At 41.3% G+C, this 20,875-nt stretch overlaps 1 protein-coding gene across 1 annotated transcript; it reads left to right on the top strand.

Moving 5' to 3' along the window:
• The first annotated feature begins 3,111 nt into the window (after positions 1-3,111).
• On the top strand, positions 3,112-15,099 carry LOC146389530 (uncharacterized). The gene is made up of 8 exons (XM_084910749.1): positions 3,112-3,304; positions 4,267-4,623; positions 4,727-4,822; positions 8,565-8,891; positions 10,491-10,823; positions 12,612-12,938; positions 13,073-13,408; positions 13,591-15,099. Exons 1-8 carry the CDS (start codon positions 3,268-3,270, stop codon positions 13,680-13,682), a joined length of 1,905 nt encoding a protein of 634 aa, XP_084766875.1. The 5' UTR covers positions 3,112-3,267; the 3' UTR covers positions 13,683-15,099.
• Positions 15,100-20,875: the final 5,776 nt, after the last annotated feature.

The raw sequence follows: 20,875 nt of genomic DNA, 5'->3' as shown, positions 1-20,875 counted from the left end.
TTTTTGGACATCCTGATAATAATGAATTACAGTAGTCCAGCCTGGAAGTAATAAATGCATGAACTAGTTTTTCAGCGTCACTCTGAGACAGGATATTTCTAATTTTAGAGATGTTGCGCAAATGGAAGAAAGCAGTCTTACATATTTGTTTAATATGTGCGTTGAAGGACATGTCCTGGTCAAAAATGACTCCAAGGTTCCTCACAGCGTTACTGGAGGCCAAGGTAATGCCATCCAGAGTATGAATCTGGTTAGATACCATATTTCTAAGATTTTCAGGGCCGAGTACAATAACCTCAGTTTTATCTGAATTAAGAAGCAGAAAGTTAGCGGCCATCCAGGTCTTTATGTCTTTAAGACATTCCTGCAGTTTAACTAATTGGTGTGTGTTATCTGGCTTCATGGACAGATAGAGCTGGGTGTCATCTGCATAGCAGTGAAAATGTATGCTATGTCTTCTAATGATGCTGCCTAAGGGAAGCATGTATAATGTAAACAGAATTGGTCCTAGCACTGAACCCTGTGGAACTCCATAATTAACCTCAGTGTGTGAAGAGGACTCTCCATTTACATGCACAAATTGGAGTCTATTAGATAGTCCTTCTCTCCTGGATCGGCTGGAGCTTTCTTTAGGTGCCTTCCCAGCTTTGACAAAAGTCCAGCTGGGATAACCACACTGATGTTCTTCTGCCTCCCTGGCTGCTGTGTCAGTGGGGATGGTGTTCGTTCTGTGTCGTAGCGTCCTGATGACACCCAGTTTGTGCTCCAGTGGATGATGAGAGTCAAACCTTAGATACTGATCCGTATGTGTAGGTTCACTGTACACGTCAGCTTTTAGATGTCCCCCATTACTGATGGAAATCTCACAGTCTAAGAAGGCTAACCTGCCACTTTTCATATCCTCCCTGGTGAATTTGATGTGTCGGTCCACTGAGTTAATGTGATCCGTGAATTCTGGAACGTCCTGAGATTGGATTTTCACCCAGGTGTCATCCACATATCTGAACCAGGGTAGTGTTCCAGGGTCGGATAGCAAAGCCCTCTTTTCCACTTCTTCCATGTACAAATTGGCCACGATGGGTGAAACTGGGCAGCCCATGGCACACCCATGTTTCTGCCTGTATTACTGACCATTGTATGTGAAGTAGGTGGAATGAAGACACAGTTCAAACACACTTGGTCGGTGCTGAGAGTGGTCCTGTTGCTGAGGTTGGTGTCAGGTTGTTTATGAGGTTGTTTATGTATCTTCAGTAAACCATACAGAGTTGGTGTAGGTTCCCCTTGGTATAGCCTGTGGTATGAGGTCAGGGGCTCATAAGCATTTTCGTCACTGAGCAGGGACAAAATATTCTCATGATAGTCTTTCTGCTTTAGCAGAACTGTGCACCTACCCTTGTCTGATGGAAAGTTAATAATGTTGTTGCCATTCCCCAACTCTCTGTGAACTGTACTGATGTCCATTGATCAGTGGTTGTTGATCAATGGTCATGAGAATGTGCATAATTAAGATTAAGGAACTGACCTCCCAGCCCATTGTTCCTTCAGTGGGCTGGTTTCAGTCAGTATGTGATCGTACTGTTTATAAGATTGAAACCTGCAGTCAGCTGAGACTGAAGAAGTCACTTGGATGATGAAACGTTTCTCTGACTGAAAACGCTACATCCAGATGAACAGAATCAACTTTTGGAGACTTACCTGAATGATTGAGCATGCATCAAAATCTCTTAAAGTGTTTTTTATTTACAAGTTTAGGGCTAAATTACACTCTGCTGCTCTTTAGAACTCAGCACCAGAAAAATAACCAAACATGCAAAAAGAAACCTGATTTTACCAAAAACAGTCTCCATTTCTTTGGTTTGACTCATTGTGGAAAATGTGCTTCTAATAGAGGAAGTGAAGACTACAAAACAGGCAGAAGAATCTGTGGCACATGCAGCCAGCAGCTGTGGTTTCCTGACCCTGCATGTTTGATGAAAAGAGGTCATCTGACTTCATGTTACAGACACTAACTGGGCATGAGGCCTCAATTTATTATGACAGTCCAGATTACATGGTGGACGTTATTAATGCATTACTCCAGAATAAACTGCAGAAGGTCTGGAAGCGCTAAAATAAAATAAACTTGTGATATTCATTATAAGCCAATAATATCTCTTCCTGGCTCCAATCAAACGTCACAGACTGCTCTCAGATGAAACCTGTAATACAACAGAAGAAGAGTGAACTGATCCTCTCACCTAAAACAAGCAGTCAGTGAGTGAGAGCATCCAAGAGTGTTTATTAGAGCTGCTATCAATGAACCGATGAAAAAGATCAGTGAAGGATTTCAGTGACTCACAGAGGAGCAGATGAAGTCTTCATGTTGTCGGGATGATGACTGACAGCAGAGCGACATCATCATCATCTTAACATCATCAGCTTGGCACGCTGCTTCTGCAGAGTGAGGCTGAGCTGCTGAACTGAATGAGTGATTTTCACAGCAACACAGATACTAACCACAGTTACCTTTATAGTGACGGCTGCTGTTGGGGTAAGTATTTTAAACCTGTACTCTTGGTTTTATCAGCAGTACAAAGTTGGATTAGCTATATTATATAAATAGCATTGGTTATTATGTTTTCATTAGAAAGTGTTACCTGCTCAGCTTCTGTCTGTCACTGAATAGACTCACATTTCACCACCAGCCTTTCATGTAGTCTGCAAATAACAGTGTGTGGGCCCCCTGGTGGGCTGTGAAGCTGCTGCTGGTAGACAGTAATAAAACATAATTTATGATTATTATTATTATTATTATTATTATTATTATTATTATTATTATTATTATTATTATTATTATTATGATTATGATGATGATGATGATGATGATGATTATGATTATTATTATTATTATTATCTGTACTCACATTTAATATATGTGGAAGTATACGAGGAAACAAAGAGATAATATTTCACTTTAGTCTGACGTGATGATTAAAATTTTTGATTACAGACTTACTAAACCGCTTCTGACTGTTAGTGTCATGTTTCTTTTCTTTTGACTGAATGCTTCTTCTGTTTCTTGTGTCATCGTCTTTACTGGCTAGAGGTACGTGAACAGTCCCTTCCTCCCTCTGAACAAGTGTTTCCTCTTCCTGAATGAAAAAAATTGAAGGTGTGTTTGTTTAAGGTGAGGAGCAGGTGGATTATGTCTGTGGATTTACTGCTGATTTCCTCAGGCAGAAGAAGACTGAAGGAAAAGTTTTAGCTATTTGCTGTTTTTACAGAAAGATGAAGACCCTGTTGGTGTTTGTGATCCTCCTGCACGGTAAGAAAATCTGCCTCTGTTCTCACGATCCAAGCTCCATTAATATCACACTTGCAGAGACACACACAGTCAGACAGGTTTGTGTGCATTCATAAACAAGGTGAGGTCTCAACTGCCGCATGCTGTCGCAGTTGAGACTTCACCTTGGTCCCGCTGGGTTCTTCTAACCCTAACAGGATGAAGATACTGCCCTCCATCCTGATGAAGGGGCACCTTTGTGGGCTTACTGCTACACAAATCCAGGTGGTATGTTGTATGTGTCACTTAAACTTTGTGGTGAAGTTGCTGCTGTTACAGAGCCCTCTGCTGTTCAATGCAAAGTAATGAGTTACTTAAAGTTTCTGCTGTGTTTGTGTGTCTGACAGAAAAGGATAATAAATTAAAAAAACATAAACAATAAAAGAAGCAATAAACTAAAAACTGCATTTAAGCATAATTGTGCTTTAGACTTGGTAGCCATGCTTGCCAAAAGGGATAAAAAAGCAACCTGTCCAGGGTGTAGCCTCTTTCACTATGGCAGGTTTGAGATTATCATCATTATCAAACATACTGAGATTATCCGAGCCAGCGTAACTTTATCTTAAATGTCTTCTCTCACTGAAGCAGTGAGACAAAAATGCAGCCTGATGTGGTCTCTATCTGTTCTGTTATCACCTCGAGTCACTCTAAGCTGATGCACTTGGCTGTTTTCATCTAGCCACCATGACAGTTTAACTGGTCTCCCAGGTTTTGTGACAGTTATGAAACAGCAGCCACTTTGGTCATGTCTCAGGAATAATGACCTTACTTATCTAAACAAATAAAAAAAAACACTGAATCAACATGATTTCATGAAATCAGCCGGTGTGCATCACTGGAACTGCTGTATTGTGTCTGTGGTATCTACTTCAGCCTGTAAGTTTCCTGCTGTCATAATAAAGTGTGGGAATGATTTCAGGTTTAAACTCTTCCTGTCCTCACAGTTTCCCAGCATGCCTCAAGTGTGAAGGTGCAGGAGGGAGCAGAGTTTGTCCTGCTGCCATGTAAGTTTCTCAGTGTTAATGTGAAAGAATGCGCAGTTGTGTGGAGCCGGTCCGACCTCAATCCACCCACAGTTCACCTGCGTGAACCGGAAGGTGATAACCTTCAGAACCAAAACCAGCATTACAGCGGGCGAACATACATGAATACTGATGCTCTGGAAACTGGAAACCTCAGCCTCACTCTGAGAAATCTTCAACTGTGTGATAGTGGCAACTACACCTGCACCGCCCGCAAGTCTGGATATGAACAGGGTCAGGCAACAGTGCAGCTGCAGGTCCAGAGGGCCACAGGTGGAGGTCAGTGCAAACAAATGAAAAATCATGTGCAGCGTTAGAGATTCTGCAGCATTATTTTAACATCACACAATTTTCCTGTTTTTGTTCACATTTTTGTTGTTAGGTCGCAGCAGGGTCACAGTTCTCCTGGTTTTCTTGAATTTGGCTGCTTTCTTAATTGTGGGAGGAGGCATGTACTTCAGACACTATTTTGTGAAAGGTAAGTGATTTGTCACATGTGTGATGTGGTCAAATTTCCAATTTTAAATGATGGTGGTTAGTGATCTTGACCTCAAATTTATCCAGCCATGTTCTTAAGGGAACTAAGAAAATGTACAATTTTAATAAAGGTTTGAATTCGATGGCAGTAACAATTTTCCAAAAAGTTGCAGCAACAAAAAGCGAAAAATGAAACATCCGTATAATTATTTAACTAACATTTAACTGAATTAGGCTAATTGGAAACAGGTCAATAACATTGTTGAGTATTAAGAGAGGCAGAGTTACCCGAAGTAAAGATGTTCAGAGTTTGCAAAAACAATTACAAAATAATTGCAATGTTTCTCAGGACAGAATTCTGAAAACTATAAATATCTCGTCATTTACGGCACATAACATCGTCAAAGGTTTCAGAGAATCAGGAGCAATCTCTGTGCACAGCAACAAGGCTGAAAATCAGTCCTGGGTACCTGCGATCTTTGTGCCCTCAGGCAGTTCATGAGCTTTGAAACGTTTACAGATATTACTACAACACACTTGACTATGCCATGCACACATGCAGGTTAAAGCTGTATCATGCAAAGAAAACAGCGCATGTGAACATGATCCAGAGACACTGCTATTCTTCTTTGGGGCAAATGTCAGTAAAAAGTCGAAAACTGTTCTGTGGTCAGACAGATTAAATTTTAGGATTATTGGGACAACATGGACACTGCATCCTCAAAAGGAGGCATCTGACTTGTTATTAGAGCTCACTTACAAAACCTGATCTCTGATGGTATGTAATACTGCTTCCACATCTGGAAAGGTGCTCAAAGGTATTTACAGGTTTTACAACAACAAATGCTCCAATTGATACGATGTCTTCTTAAGTGAAGGCCTTACATATTTCAGTAACATCATACTAGACAGCGTCTGATAAAATAGCAGGGAAGAGTTCAGGTCCTGAACTGGTCTGCTTGCAGTTCAAAGCTTTTACCAGCTTAGAACATCTGGAGCATCATGAAACAAGCATCACTCATTTTAAGTTTACTGTTTGTATTTTCAGAGAAATTCTGCTTTTATTGTTGTTATTCAAGGCCATGGGCAGTGGGGGGTACTGGGAGTTGTGCTTTACCCTGTCATAAAAAGGCAGACACAGCAGCACAACTTGCCAAAAAAACCCCAAAAAACTCTTGAAGACATTTAAACACTTGATCTTCTGTCCTGTTTCCAGCTATCTAAGAATGCTGTGATTTTGGAAGCTGTAATACGTAAGTAGAAATACCGAATAATGATTTTTGTTTCTTTCAGTCGTCCATTAAAGCATCATCAGAAATGGTCTCAATGGAAGGGCAGCTGTCAGGTAGCCATTCTTTATACAGAAGAACTGAATCCCAAACTCGCTGCAGTAAAAAGCATTTCTGGATTATTTTTTTTTTAAATCACAATGTCCTTCAAAAGTCCTGGAGAACTACTCCTGAACACTGCAAAAAGCTGCCTAACACAGTTCAGACTGTGCTAAAGAATAAAGGTGGTCATGTAAAAATGACAAAAATATCAAAAATGTCAAATATTGACCTTCAAGATCAAGACATTCAAGATCGTCTGTTTTTGCCTTAAATACTTTGCACATATTTCAATAAATCGCTCCACCGATTTCCCAATTTCCCAAGATATAAAGACATGAGGGGCTTTTGTGTAGTGCTGTGTCACTTCGGTACCTAGGATGAATGATTAATGGAATACATATAAAGTCCAATGAGCTTCACCTATGATTACAGTTACACCAGTACAAGCTGAATAAAACCCCACAGAGAAGAGAAAAAATATGATTCCAACCTAAACCAACGGGCAGAGATACCATAATCACAAAATAATACAAATGTTTTCAGGAACAACACTAAAAATACACAGTAACTATTTAAATCACTCCCTGCTCAATTAATTCAATTCAATGCAATTCAATTTTATTTATATAGCACCAAATCACAACAACAGTCGCCTCAAGGCGCTTTATATTGTACAGTAGATCGTACAATAATAGATACAGAGAAAAACCCAACAATCATATGACCCCCTATGAGCAGCACTTTGGCAACAGTGGGAAGGAAAAACTCCCTTTTAACAGGAAGAAACCTCCAGTAGAACCAGGCTCAGTGAGGGGCGGGGCCATCTGCTGCAACCAGTTGGGGTGAGAGAAGGAAGACAGGATAAAGACATGCTGTGGAAGAGAGACAGAGGTTAATAACAAGTATGATTCAATGCAGAGAGGTCTAGTAACACCAGTGTTGGGTGTAATGCGTTACTAAGTAACGCGTTACTGCAATTAAATTACTTTTCCACTGAAAAAGTAGAGTAACTAATTACTGTTCATTTTTAGGTATTTTAATTACAGTTACTTACAATGTATTTGTGTTACATTGTAAAATAATTAAACTAGCTGAATATCATTATTTAATTTCAATAATTTATCTTCTAAACGTAGAAGTAAATTAAACTCTGCCGCTTTAACATCGCTGTAGTGCAGGTGCGCGTCATCTTGCGCCAGTTTGCTGCATAGTCGTATTCTAAAGCGGAAGATGTCGGGCTCGGCTGAAGCGTGTGGCTGTTTTTTGAAATGGACATATTCCCGTCTCTTCACTTTTCTGAAACAAGCAGACAAGAATATTACAGCAATATGTAAAAACTATCGGCTGCTGTTAATAGTAATCTACTGAAGCGCCTGACACGAGAGCATAGACGAACACTTCTGAGTGATCCTTGTTCATCATCCATCACCGTGGCAACTTCAGCAGCACAGAAAGCGTCTGAAGGTGAGCTTAAAAAAAATGATTGCAGGCTACATTGTGGAAGAGATGCTACCGCTGCGTACTGTAGAGTCTCCGTCTTTAAAAAAATTATTATTTAAAGAGTTTAATTTCTATTGTTTGTCCACTCAAGGTTTATAGGGATTTTAAGAAGTATTTAATTAAATTACTTATTTAGTAATTAAGCTACTTTTCTGACACAGTAATTAGATAAGTATTTTAAATACAATATTGACTAAGTAATTAGTAATTAATTACTTTTTTAAAGTAACTTACCCAACACTGATTAACACATAGTGAGTGAGAAAGGTGACTGGAAAGGAAAAACTCAATGCATCATGGGAATCCCCCGGCAGCCTACGTCTATTGCAGCATAACTAAGGGAGGATTCAGGGTCACCTGTTCCAGCCCTAACTATATGCTTTAGCAAAAAGGAAAGTTTGAAGCCTAATCTTAAAAGTAGAGATAGTTTCTGTCTCCTGAATCCAAACTGGAAGCTGGTTCCACAGAAGAGGGGCCTGAAAACTGAAGGCTCTGCCTCCCATTCTACTTTTAAATACTCTAGGAACAACAAGTAGGCCTGCAGAGCGAGAGCGAAGTGCTCTAATAGGGTGATATGGTACTACAAGGTCATTAAGATAAGATGGGGCCTGATTACTTAAGACCTTGTATGTGAGGAGCAGGATTTTGAATTCTGGATTCAACAGGGAACCAATGAAGGGAAGCCAAAACAGGAGAAATCTGCTCTCTCTTTCTAGTCCCTGTCAGGACTCTTGCTGCAGCATTTTGGATTAGCTGAAGGCTTTTCAGCGAGTTTTTAGGACATCCTGATAATAATGAATTACAGTCGTCCAGCCTGGAAGTAATAAATGCATGAACTAGTTTTTCAGTGTCATGTTTTAGCATCTTAAAGACTTCCTGTGCAGCTGATGATGATGTTTGTTGTCCTCTCAGTCCCGCAGGTGAAGGTGGATTCAGGGGTGGAGTCTGTTGAACTTCCCTTTATAACAGCAGTTCACCTGCCTGAAGACGCTACAGTGATGTGGACTGACAGCTTTAACAGGATAGTCCATGTGCAGCAAAGTGACTCTGACCAGCCTCAACAACAACACTGGTTATATACACACCGAACCGAGATGAAGAGAAAACAGCTGACAGTTGCCAACCTCAGTCTGACTCTGAAGTACCCCACAGACAAAGACACGGACACATACACCTGCACCGTCAGCAACATCCTTGGAAACATCCTGCTGAAGAAGCAAGTGAAGCTGAAAGTCAAAGGTCAGAGCTGTAGATACAGATCAAAGGTTTACAGTATAGGAAAATGGTGAAGTTCGGTAACAAGAGCCTGTCATCAATAATGTGACTGTGGTTACTATGGTGAACAGGGTTTTATGAGTGAGCTGCAGATACAGAAGGTCCCTATGTTTTTGGACACTTTGTCTGTAAACCACCAAAGGTGATTTTAAATGAAACTATCAAGATGTTATTGAAGTACACACCTTCAACTTTATCCACCAGATCTGCGACCCAGATCCTGCATCCTCATATGGGAACTTTACATTTTCTGCACCTTTGACTTTATGCTAATTAATACGGATTTATACTTTGATAAGCAAAGCTGACTTTATTGAATTTTGTAGAATCTAGCCCCTGTCCTCGTATTAGAGAAATACTTCTACTACTACAAAGATCAGTTTTTATACTCACCAGCCTTTATTCACTCACACAGGCCAAACCCATAAAGCATGTAGAGATCAAAAGACACTGGGACTCTGGAGGTTAATTCAAGGGGTTTGACAGAAATGTAGCATTTAACTGGTTAGGAATAACAGCCATTTGTGTAAATAGGAAACAGTTTTCTAAGGCTCTGGACAAGCTAACACAAATGTTAAAATATTGATTGCTTTTAATGTTTGTGCCACGGCCTGAAGGTTTTTGCTGCAGCTGGGGTTTATGTGATTACACAGGGACCTCAAAGGGGCTTTTAAACGGCTTTGCGGACCTCGGGGAGGAAAGCAGTGTTGTAGAAATCACACAGTCTTCACTAGTTGGGATAGTTACAAAGCTTTTTTTCTTTAGTCTATTAGATAGATATGATACAAACCACTGCAGCACAGTACCTGTAATACCTACAGCATGTTCTAATCGCTCTAATAGAATATTATGGTCGACAGGAAGTCACGTATACAGACACACACGCAGAGACACGTACGCACACACATTCAATTACATACTCGCACGACCATTTACACACACACAGTGCCTTAGCTCTTACAACACATCATTTTACAAGTACTCATTTAATAAAAGGCTGCGAGGAGAGGCTGGAGTTGAAGTTGGCTGAGTTTGGGTGCAGAGCTTGCAGCTCTGAGATTACGACCCTTGCGCAAGTAAAAACCGATTGAGGTCTGATTGTCTTGCTTTGTTCATCGGGATAAGTCTCTGAGCTAGCGAGGCCTGCGAGTGCAGACCTAACAACCACAACAGACGTTTCTTTAAGTTCATTTTGAGCACAAGCTGAGCATTCAGAGAGCAGATCGAGTGACCGGCTGTCTGTGTAGTTGAATCATAGTCTAGTAACTTCTACAGTTTCTTTGAAAGATTCTAAGAAATAATATAAACCTTGAAAGATGAAAATAAAAACTTTACTCTGCAGAAACAAACAAAGGATTTGATTCTGCACATTTGACACAAAGGATTCTGGTAAAGAGTCAGCTCTGCTGCTGATTGGACAGACACCACTGTACTGTACTCTGTACTGTGGAGCAAAGGAACATATTTCAGAGTCGAATTGGTCAAACGTGTTTTCACTGAAAAGGTTTAACTTCACGCTGCTGCACTGGCTGTACAACTCATTGTGCTTTGTTGTCCTCTCAGTCCCCTGTGTAGAGGTGAAGGATGGGGTGGAGTCTGTCCAGCTGCCCTGCAAAACCAGACATCGCCTGCCTGAAGATGCTAAAGTGGAGTGGACTTGTATTTACATTCGAACCAGGAAGGTCCACGTGTATGAGAACAGCTCTGACCAGTTTAAAGAACAGGACCAGTTTTACAGAGACCGAACAAAGATGAATGAAGACCTGCTGAGAACTGGAGACCTCAGTCTGACCCTGCAACACCCCACAGACTGGGATCACTACACCTACACCTGCACCGTCTACAGCAGGGAGGGAAACATCCTGCTGAAGAAACAAGTGGAGCTGAAAGTCAGAGGTCAGTGCTGTAGATACAGGTCAAAGGTCAGAGGTCATGTAGGAGTTTATTCTCTAAAAGCTTTTAGTTTGAATCTATTTTCAGTTCATTCAAATAAAATAAATTCTTTTAAGTTTTGACTAAAAGCCAAGAATGTCAGGCCGAGCAACTGTGTGTTTAAATTATTGGTTCTTAACCTTGTTGGAGGTACCGAACCCACCAGTTTCATATGCGCATTCACCGAACCCCTCTTTAGTGAAAAATAAAATGTGATTTCTTTTTCATATTCAAGACATAGATATGTTTTTTACTGGTGCACAAAATGACCCGTGCGTGAACATCACCTTGTTCAAAGAACAAAACCAACACAATGCACGAACTTACAGCAAATTACACACAAATGTACATACTGCAAATCAGTGTGACTTCTGCTGTTGCCTTTGAGAGATCAGTTCAGATATGCGTGGCTTCACCTTGGCAAGGAACAGACTTTGCTGTGAAAATGACATGAGAGTGGCCATGTCATTTTCACAGTAAAGTCTGTTCCTTTTCTTCGTTTTTATGTCCAGCATCCTTGACAGGGATTTCTCGCAAAGATATGTTGTAACAAATGGTATAAAAAAATCCAGGGCTTTCTTAGCAATAACTACATATTTGTCCATTTGTCGACACCAAAACATTGAGAGCGTTGTTGTTCTGAAGAGTTGCTGTTGAACCTGGCTCTGCTGAACTTCATTGATTTCGTCAAGGTATTCATCATCGACATCTGCTGTCTCAACAGCAAACGTGAACGGCTGTCTCACCCATGCTGAATCTCTTGTAGGAAAATATCTGTCGAGAGACTTTGCAAGCTCATCTAAATGTGTTGCAATTGTTTATTGTTTATTTCTCTTGATCCTAACTTCAAAATAAAAGCCTCTGGCATGATTTGAGTGGGAGGGAAACATCCTCATGAAGAAACAAATAAAGGTTCAGGTCAAAGGTAAGAAACCAAATAACAGCTTTGCTTATCAAGAAAGACTGACAGATTCTTTAAGGATCCCAACTTGTTTTATTTTTAACTCCACAGTCACATATTTGGTTCACAACATAGGTTTCAGCTGCTTTCAGTTCTCCTGTCACAAGCACTCACTACAGCAAATACCATTGCATGTTAGATTTAGGAGAGCTTTTTCTACAGCCTGAAGGTAGCATATGCTTTACCTGATGGGTACAATGTTGGTGTTGCTGCTGCTCCTGCTACTGATAGTGCTGGCGTCTGGGAAGGTCTCAAAACTCTTGAACAGAGGCGTGGTTTACGACACCAACTGTCTGCCATCTATAATCCAGTTTTGAGATCCCTTCCCAGACGCCTTAACGCCCACTCACATCCTGGGCCAACTGACCTCAGGAAATCACATGATAGGGTGGGGCCAGGTTTCACAATGAGCTCACCCGAAACCCTGGCTGATTGTGACCCACACCCGTTTTCACACCTTGGCTCATGTGATTAGATAGAGGATCATCAGGGGGTCCTTTGTCCCTCTTTGGGGAGGAAACTCCCACAGGGTTTAAATCTGGGACTCTCCACCATTTGACCTTAGAACTGAAGAAGCTTCTCGGATGAGAGGTGAAAGAAACATCTTCAAGCAACTTAAAGAAGTCCAGATGCTTTTCTTTCCGAGCTCCTTAGACTGAGTAGACAAACTGATTATTACCACCTGTATATTTTAAATTACATTTTGTTTGTAGTGTCAGTTCACTACAGTCGCTTCAATGAGTTTTATATTGTAAGGTTCAGTAAAGATCTCACTGACCTTTTTCTTTCAGTGTGTCGGGTGGAGGTGGAGGAGGGGGCGGAGTCTGTCCAGCTGTCCTTCAAAACCACAGGTAACCTGTCCAGTGCTGAAGTGGAGTGGTGGCGATATGAACCTGAACCACCAATTACGGTCCACAAATATGAGCAGGGCTCTGACCAGCGAGACAAACAGCACCAGGTCTACAGAGAACGAACGAGGATGGAAGCAAACTCACAGGTGACTGGAGACCTCAGTCTGACCCTGAAGAAACCCTCAGACAGAGACACGGGAAAATACATCTGCAGTGTCAAGGACAAGAGGATCAAGAGGAAGAAAACGGTGCTGCTGATAGTGACGAGTCAGTATGAGTGTGCATGTCAGAAAATATTTCTGTTTGTGTGGTTGAAATTCAACCATTATCATCAACCAGCTGAAAACCTGCCTTGTAGATTCACTTCTGTCTGTGCAGCTCATGATGTGGTTTTCCTTCAGACTGTCCGGTGGAGGTGGAGGAGGGGGCCGAATTTGTCCGGCTGCCCTTCAGAACCACAGAAAACCTGCCTGAAGATGCTGAAATAGTGTGGAGACATACTGAATTGGATCCACCACTGATCGTCCACGTGTATGAGAACAGCTCTGACCGGCCTCAAAAACAGCACCAGGATTACAGAGACCGAACGAGGATGGAAGCAAACTCACAGGTGACTGGAGACCTCAGTCTGACCCTGCAACACCCCACAGAGAGAGACAGTGGAGAATACATCTGTAATGTCAGCAGCAAAGAAAGAAGCATTTCAAGAGAGACCACAGTGCTACTAAAGGTCAAAGGTCAGTATGAAAATATAGGTTTTCTCTTTCTCTTACTTGTGGGGACCAACAGTCTCTTTTGGGAACACCCCACGAGTTTGAAGGCATTTTTGAGGCTCACAATGTGGGGAAAACATTAGGTCAAGTAGATGGCTCCACTAAGATATGTGTGTGTCTCTGACTGTCTTGTGTCTCCTCTGCAGGGAGAGTTCAGGTCCAGGATCAAACAGGGGACATCAGGAACAGAAGCAGCTCCATTGATCAGACTCCTCTGATGGCTGATCAATCAGTTTGATCTGAAGGCTTGGTTTACAATCAGCTGTTTGATCATAAACATGGATAAGCCTCCTCTTTCAGCTTATCACAAGGACACAGTAGGAAAGTGATTCTCAAACTGTGGTATGTGGGCGTCCTCTAGTAGTACAAGGGAAGCCTCCAAAGTTTTTTTTAAGATTAAAAAATATAGCATGTTCTGACTGAGAAAATATAATAATGTGCTATCAATAAAAGTTAAGGTGAGGGTTCCTGGTGGTTAGGGACAAATGCAATCGCATGGCAGGATGCTGTAAGCGGACCAAACATCAGTCAGGAGAACAACTGAGATAATCGCTGGGAGCAGTAATTAAAACATGTGAAAAACACAACAGCGTTGATAAATGCAGAGTAGTTTGGACCCAGAAGCAGGGTTTATCAGGTCATCACTTAAAGATTGGAAGTCCCACCTGCTGCAAATGTTTTAATGCAGTACAGTTGTTGTTATTATCATTATGTCACATCCTGTTTATGACAGTTAAAATAAATAACATTCATATAAGAAATAAAATCGTCTCGTGTAAACTTTATGTGGTGTTAAATAGACAGTGTTGGGGAGTAACGGAGTACATGTACCAGCGTATTTAAAATACAAAATATGAGTAACTGTATTCAGTTACAGTTACTGTTTAAAAAGGTGGTATTTGGAATACAGTTACTTTGCTGAAATAAATGGTCTTTTCCTGTTTCATGTGTTATACCCTCTGTATTTTTGGTAATTCCACACCAGTGGAAACCCAAACAAAACACACATTAAGAGGCTCTAATGCCTGTGTCTCAACTCTATTTGCGGCCCGCAAAATGACGTGAGGAAATTTTTTTTGAATTATTGTTCAAAAAATGATTTAATATGAAGGCAACAGGCAGAGTGTTACAGGCATAGCTCTAAAGAATGTAGCACCATAGGCAGTGTAGTCCGTGCTGCAGGGAGAATGGACCGCCATAACCATTATGTGTCTGTGAGCGAGGAGGGAGAGAAAGGAAAAGTACGAGCTGTCACCCATCAGAAACAGGAGCTGGAAGCATGTAAATATAATAATAACCACTGGAGCCAAAAAGAGTGCCTGACGAGCCCAGTTGTAAGTAAGCTGTTAAGACTCGACTGTACACTCTGTTTGTGTTTTCCTCTGAAACCATACGAGGGCATGCATTGTGTAATTTGTAGTGGAATACAGTTTAAAAGTAACCTTCCCAACACTGTAAATGGGCCTATACTACTGTACTTTAATATCGGTCATAAGGGTGGTACTACAAGAGCTATATATTTCATGAGGTGGTACTCATTGTGAGGAGTTTGAGAATCACTGCCTTACGACATTTATTTATTTATGCTTTTATTATTTCTATTTAACCAGGGAAAAGGTTAAAAAAGTGATTTTGGGAACATTTTTTGTCTCTTTTGTAGAACCTGGACACTGTTTTTTTTTTTTTATGAAAAATAAACAAAATATCAATAAAAAAAAAATCTTTCTTCAAGGCTTCCAGAAACACACTCATCTTTTACCTTCCACTTTCACTATATTTCTAAACCATTTTAAAACAACATAACAGCTGACCAAAGTGCTGTAAAAGAAAAGAATTAAGCCAAAAATCAGTACAGCTACGTATAAAGAATAAAAGTTTCAGACAGATAACAACTCACACTGGGTTAAAAGTCAAGGAGAAAAGAAGCGATTGAGCCTGTCTGACCTCCAGAGGAAGCTCATTCCACATTTTAGGAGCCGAAGCTGCAAAGGCTCTGTCTCCTCAGGATTTATTAAATGTCTTCAGAACAGTCAAACGCATCTGGTTAGCTGAGCTAGGAAGATGTGACGGCATGTGAGGGTGAAGCACCTCAGACAAATAAGAAGGGGCAACACCATTAAGAGATTTAAAAACAAAAAAAGAAGAATTTTAAAATTAAAATGAAACTTAACAGGAAGCCATGAAGGGGTACTAAGGGGCACAACCTTTTCTCTATGTCACTTGATGAGTTTTCATAGACCTTCTCAATCATTTAAAAAAAAAAGGACATGTTATCTTACTGACACATTATTTTTAATGCCATAGTTTATCCATAACAGTGACACCACTACACGTTTCACGTTTGGCATTATTGTTAGAATTATTATGAGGTATGGGGTGGGAATGCACGTCTGTGTCCGCGTGTGCCTGTTCGTCTGTGTCTATGTCAGGTTGGGTCTTAGACTCAACCTCTCTGGGTACATCTCAGGCCCTCCAAAGTACGGAGGCCTATCTCCCCTCACCACACTCCCTGCCGGTGGCTGATGCCCTCAGACGTTGGTGTGTTGGTGGTCCTTGTCGACTGGGGCTGGGCGCTCATGTATGTACCGGCTCACTCCTGGTGGCCGATTGGTGGGGCCTGGGGCCTGGCGCCTGCGGCCCGGCTGGGCTCCTTCCGGGGGGTGGGATGCCCTCAGGCCTCTGGCCTCTGGGCCTGAAGCTCGGTCCTCTCTGGCACAGCTGGCTGCCGGCGGAGCCCGCGGGCACGCCACTGCAACCCCCTCTGGCCTCTGCTCCGTAGCTGCGGGGTGACCTCTTGTTTGGGGCTCTACTCAGCTCTTCCCAGGAGGGTGGCACGGTTCCCCCCCCCTTTGGTGGTCCTCCTCGGGTCCTTGTACTCTGGGGCCTCTGGATGTCTGGGGCCTGGATCTCCTCCATACCTGCTTCATACCCTGGTGGACGGGGCTATGGCTCCCCACACTCCCTAGCAGATCGTTACATGGAGAAACCTTTGGAATACAAGCATGCTGATCCACACAGGTATGCACACAGGTGTACACACGGGTGTTCACAGACGCGGACTACACCTTTCTTGGCTGCTGCCTCAAAGCACATTGTGCGCTGTCTATCTTGCGTGCTGCACAATATCGTTTATTATTTAGTATCTACTGTTATCTACTGCTAGCTAGTTTATTGTGATGGTGCTGTTTTTATTATCTTGCTCTTTGTTGTTTGCTTTCTCTTCTGTTTTTTTTTTCTCCATACAGGTGATCCAGGTGTTTTGTTTCTCTTTCTTTCATTCTTTCTCCCTGTCCTATCCCCCAGTCATGTCTGTCCCGTTTGTAGCAACCGAAAATAAAATAAATTCATAATTATAATAAAGGTCAATCAAATGGACCAATATGGCAAGGCCATGATGATCCACTTGGTAAAATAAATCCGCTTGGCATCTTTCTTGGCCTTAAGACAACAATTCTGATGGCTAAAGATCCAAACGGGACACAAAAAACAAAAAAACAAAAAAAAAAAAAAAAAGAATTATTATGAGGGAAGTTTTTATTTATGGGGATAAAAACAAATAGCATTGTTATATTTGTATAAACTTTATCAAACCAAACATTTCAATGTGCTTTATAAAACACGTGACTCAGAATAGCATGCAATCATTCAGGCACCATAACAAAGGGTTAAAATAGCACAATTGTAAATTATAAAAAAGAAATAGGAACATTTGGTGTATCCAGTTAAAATAAACCTGGACTCAACGCTTTTCTTTCCAAGCTCCTTAGACTACGATGACACAAAGCAAGATAAACAATGAATGAATGCCAAAATGAATGAGTTGACATTATTATTCCTTTTTAAAACGACAGAAAATACCAAATACCAATAAAAAAAATATGTAACAACTAAGATTTACAAGCAAGGCAACAATGTGGAGAATTGAGTAGTACTGTTGCTTTACAGCAGAAGGTTGTGGCTTTAGCTGGCTGAGGTGTTTCTATGTAGGTTTTACATCTTCTCTCTCTATGTGTTTTCTCTCTCAGTTGGGTGTGAGTTCAATTTAATTTCATTTACAACAACAGTCACCTCGAGGCGTTTATATTGTAAGGTAGATGCTACAGAGAAAGTGGAGGGAGACGAGGATAAAAACACGCCGTGGAACAGACAATAACAGTAACTACTGCTCCAGAGCTTAATACAGGGAACTGTAATGATGAAACCATCAAGCGTGTTTCACTGCACTCTCAGAAATATGAAGCTGGGAGAAGTTAGTTTATATATGAAACTATTTCATTTGAGCTTAGTTTCTGTTAGTTTCAGTTTCCGTTTTTATTCATTATTGTGTTATGGAGAGCATATGTCAGAGGCCGGATTTATGAAAGTACGTACAGGAATTACGATAAAAACACAGAACTTCACAGAATCCATCAGAGTCTCATCAGACAAGTTGCAACCAAACAAAACAATGCTGAAAATAATGATATGTGTTTTTATGATAAATGTTTTCATATCTATTTTTAATAACCTTGGCTATCAGATCATATTTCTGTCATGGTCTCTGAGTTCTGGCCCGCCTTCTCTCTCTCTCTCTTTTCTTCCTGTCTCAGTAAGCATGTGTGGGCATGTACTGTTTACCTCTCTTAGATGTGGTTCCTCCAGTCTTTCCTGCCCTCCTGTCAAACCCTCACATGTTGAAGACTGACTCACCTGCTCCTCAGCGCATGGAGGAAGAGGACGAATGATAGAGTGAGAAGCTGTACAGCAAGTGGCTTCTTGATTTTTGAAAGCAGTTTTTGGCATAATCTGGATTGAGAGTGGATCAGAACGGCGAGCTGTAGTGTGGTCTACAGTGGGAAAGAAAAAAGGAGGGGCGAAGGAAAGATTCTTTGAGGGAACGGCGTCTGGGAAACAGGCTCCTGAGCATGAGGAAGAAAGAAACTAATGATGCAAGATTTCAAAGTCATTCAGAAATATAAAGCAGGGCAGGAAATAGTAGGAATACTATTAGTCTGGCTAATGGATTAAAGACAGCGCTTGAAGACAGAGTTAGCCACAGTTTTGCAAGATGGGAGTTTTTTTTAAAATTTATAAAAACACTGAAAAAAAGAAAATTAAGTAATTCATTGATTAATTATTTTTTAATTTTGTACTGTGTAAAGGTTTGTTTCCAGGTGAAATAACTTTTATAGAATATGATTTTTAATTAATTTTTTTCTGACTTTTTTTTACTTTTATTTGGTTTACTCGGGTGTGAAACTACGAGGAAAGCCGACGTCCACCTCTTTCCTCAGAAGTGATCTGTGGTCGTCTGAATGACTTTTCCATTCATTCCACAGATGTGCTTTCACAAAGTGTGAAGCTGGATGGACGTAATCACAGCTTTTTAGTCCCATACAAATCAGCAGGAGCTCCCACCTCTGTCTGCAAACAGGCTCAGCAGCATTATTCATTGGAGTCAGCAAAGAGTGTGAAGACATCTAGTGGTTGTGGAGAGAAGTATGATCAGAGCTCTGCTGGTGAATGTTGTTACTGTAAGATCAATGATCGAGTTCTGTGATTGTTGGATTGAAAGCTTCACCCTCCAAACATCAATGATTTCTCCTGTTAAAGAGATGCAGTAATCACCAATAGTGAATTGGAGCCTCTGCAGATGTCATTGAGCAAAACGAGATTACTGATCTGTGATAAATATTACTGTTAGATATGGTTGCTGCTGACCACTGCTGCTTGGTCTATTAAAATATAAGGAGTCATCTGATTCCACTTAATCTTTTCCATTTGTAGGCAAAGAAACTCAGCTTCATTTAGGAAGGCACAGGCTGTTTCCCAATTCATAGGCTGCATCGTTCAGAGGACCTGGCCTTTGCAGTCTACATGGGCCGGGTCTGAAGACCGAGAAAGCCGGAAGTGTGAGGCTGCTAAATGGGACAGTCTACCCTTTGTCTATATATACACTTTGACAGTGTTTATATAGATGTATGATATAAAAGAGACAAATATTATTCTTTTAATATGTTGGCATTACTAAACTTGGCTCAATGCTTACATATATGTGTAAAAAGCAAATGTACGAGCTGTGATAACCGTTTCTGCTAAAATAGTAGAATAGTAAAATAGTCTGAGTAGACTGATTTATTAAATATTCCTTTATTTGGTGAGAAAATCAGACCATGTAATAACTGCTTTAAGTCATACAGAATAGATATCAGAGCCTTAAACAGGCTGACTTCGGCTAAATGGGTCAAACTGGGCAGAAAGTATACAAACACATAACATCCTTATCAAATAGTGTTTCCAGCGCCCCCCGTCTGCACAGTGTGGTAGAAAGCATTGGAGGTGTTTGGGATGGGTGATGGTGTGTGAGTGCGTATCTGTGTCAGTGTACATTTGTTTGTGTGCATGTGTATATGTATCCTGTGTTCAGCTTGAGAGAGTGTTCTTTCACCCAGTTAAGCGAAAGTCAACAGGCCTCCAGCCCAAATAGGTGGCCTTGAAGTATCAGGAAAGAGTTCAAACACAGTCTCATTATCAGGGAGAAGAATTTTTTTTGTTGCACCACGGGGGCAGCGAATGAATGTGGTGGATGTTTGGATTAGTGCGAAAAAAAAAATGCATTTTACAGTTGCTCTGATGTCCATCATTGATCACCAGATCTATCAATTTCCCATTGTAAGCTTCTCCAAGATCGTATTCATATTGCGTTCAATGTGCACAGTCTGAGTACTCACGGCTGTCCTCACTGCTTCAATCATGGCAGTCAGCTTTGTGGGGTTCTGAACAGCTGTGACAGCAACACCGGGAATGTTTTGCAGAAGTCCACACACAGCTTCACAGTGGTCCCCCGGAGGGTGTCCAATTAATTTCATCTGCATACTTTCCCAGTAATTCTGCTATTACAGTTGTATACATGATTTCTGTCATGGTCCGGGTGAGTGCTGGGTCTTCCCACAGGGCGTTTCCACCCCTGGGCGGAGCCGCCACATCATGCTGAGAGGCTGCACCTGAGTTTAATTGGAATTTCCGGCTTGTTAAGACCAGCGCTCAGACTCACACCTCGCCAGATCATCTGCCAACCTTTGTCAGTCAGGGCTTCCACAGTTTCAGCTGTTCTTAGCTGTTTCATGTTTTTTCTGACGTTTGTGCTTTCTCCACTCTCAGAGGACCTCCGGACATTGCAAAGCCACTGCTGTAATTTGTTTAGATTTCAGCGCTGGTCTGCTCACAGTTTCTCCGTGCCCACCTGCCCAGTGCTCAGGATTACCATCCCCCCAGGAGTTCCTGTACTGGCAGATTACCCAGTGTTGGGTTCTCCATCCCATCCACAACAGCCCCATGGCTTCCACCGCGGACATTTCTAGTGCTCTTTATAGCTTTGTTTCATAGAAATGCCAAGTCGGCCATGTGTGTTTCACAGTAAAAGGTTATGAATTTCTGAGTTAAACCTGTGTG

The sequence above is a fragment of the Perissodus microlepis genome, chromosome 3 (assembly GCF_051167445.1).
Source record: "Perissodus microlepis isolate ML-2025 ecotype Zambia chromosome 3, ASM5116744v1, whole genome shotgun sequence".
In the NCBI taxonomy this organism is placed as follows: domain Eukaryota; kingdom Metazoa; phylum Chordata; class Actinopteri; order Cichliformes; family Cichlidae; genus Perissodus; species Perissodus microlepis.
Note: the sequence above shows the minus strand (reverse complement) of the source record. Positions and strands in the feature narration are given on the sequence as shown.

Bases quoted from the DNA above. Each gene is read 5' to 3' on its own strand.
- LOC146389530 (XM_084910749.1), top strand. From the start codon at position 3,268: ATGAAGACCCTGTTGGTGTTTGTGATCCTCCTGCACG. The intron at 4,823-8,564 runs GTAAGTGATTTG...TTGTCCTCTCAG, and splicing joins CAGACACTATTTTGTGAAAG to TCCCGCAGGTGAAGGTGGAT. The intron at 8,892-10,490 runs GTCAGAGCTGTA...TTGTCCTCTCAG, and splicing joins AGTGAAGCTGAAAGTCAAAG to TCCCCTGTGTAGAGGTGAAG.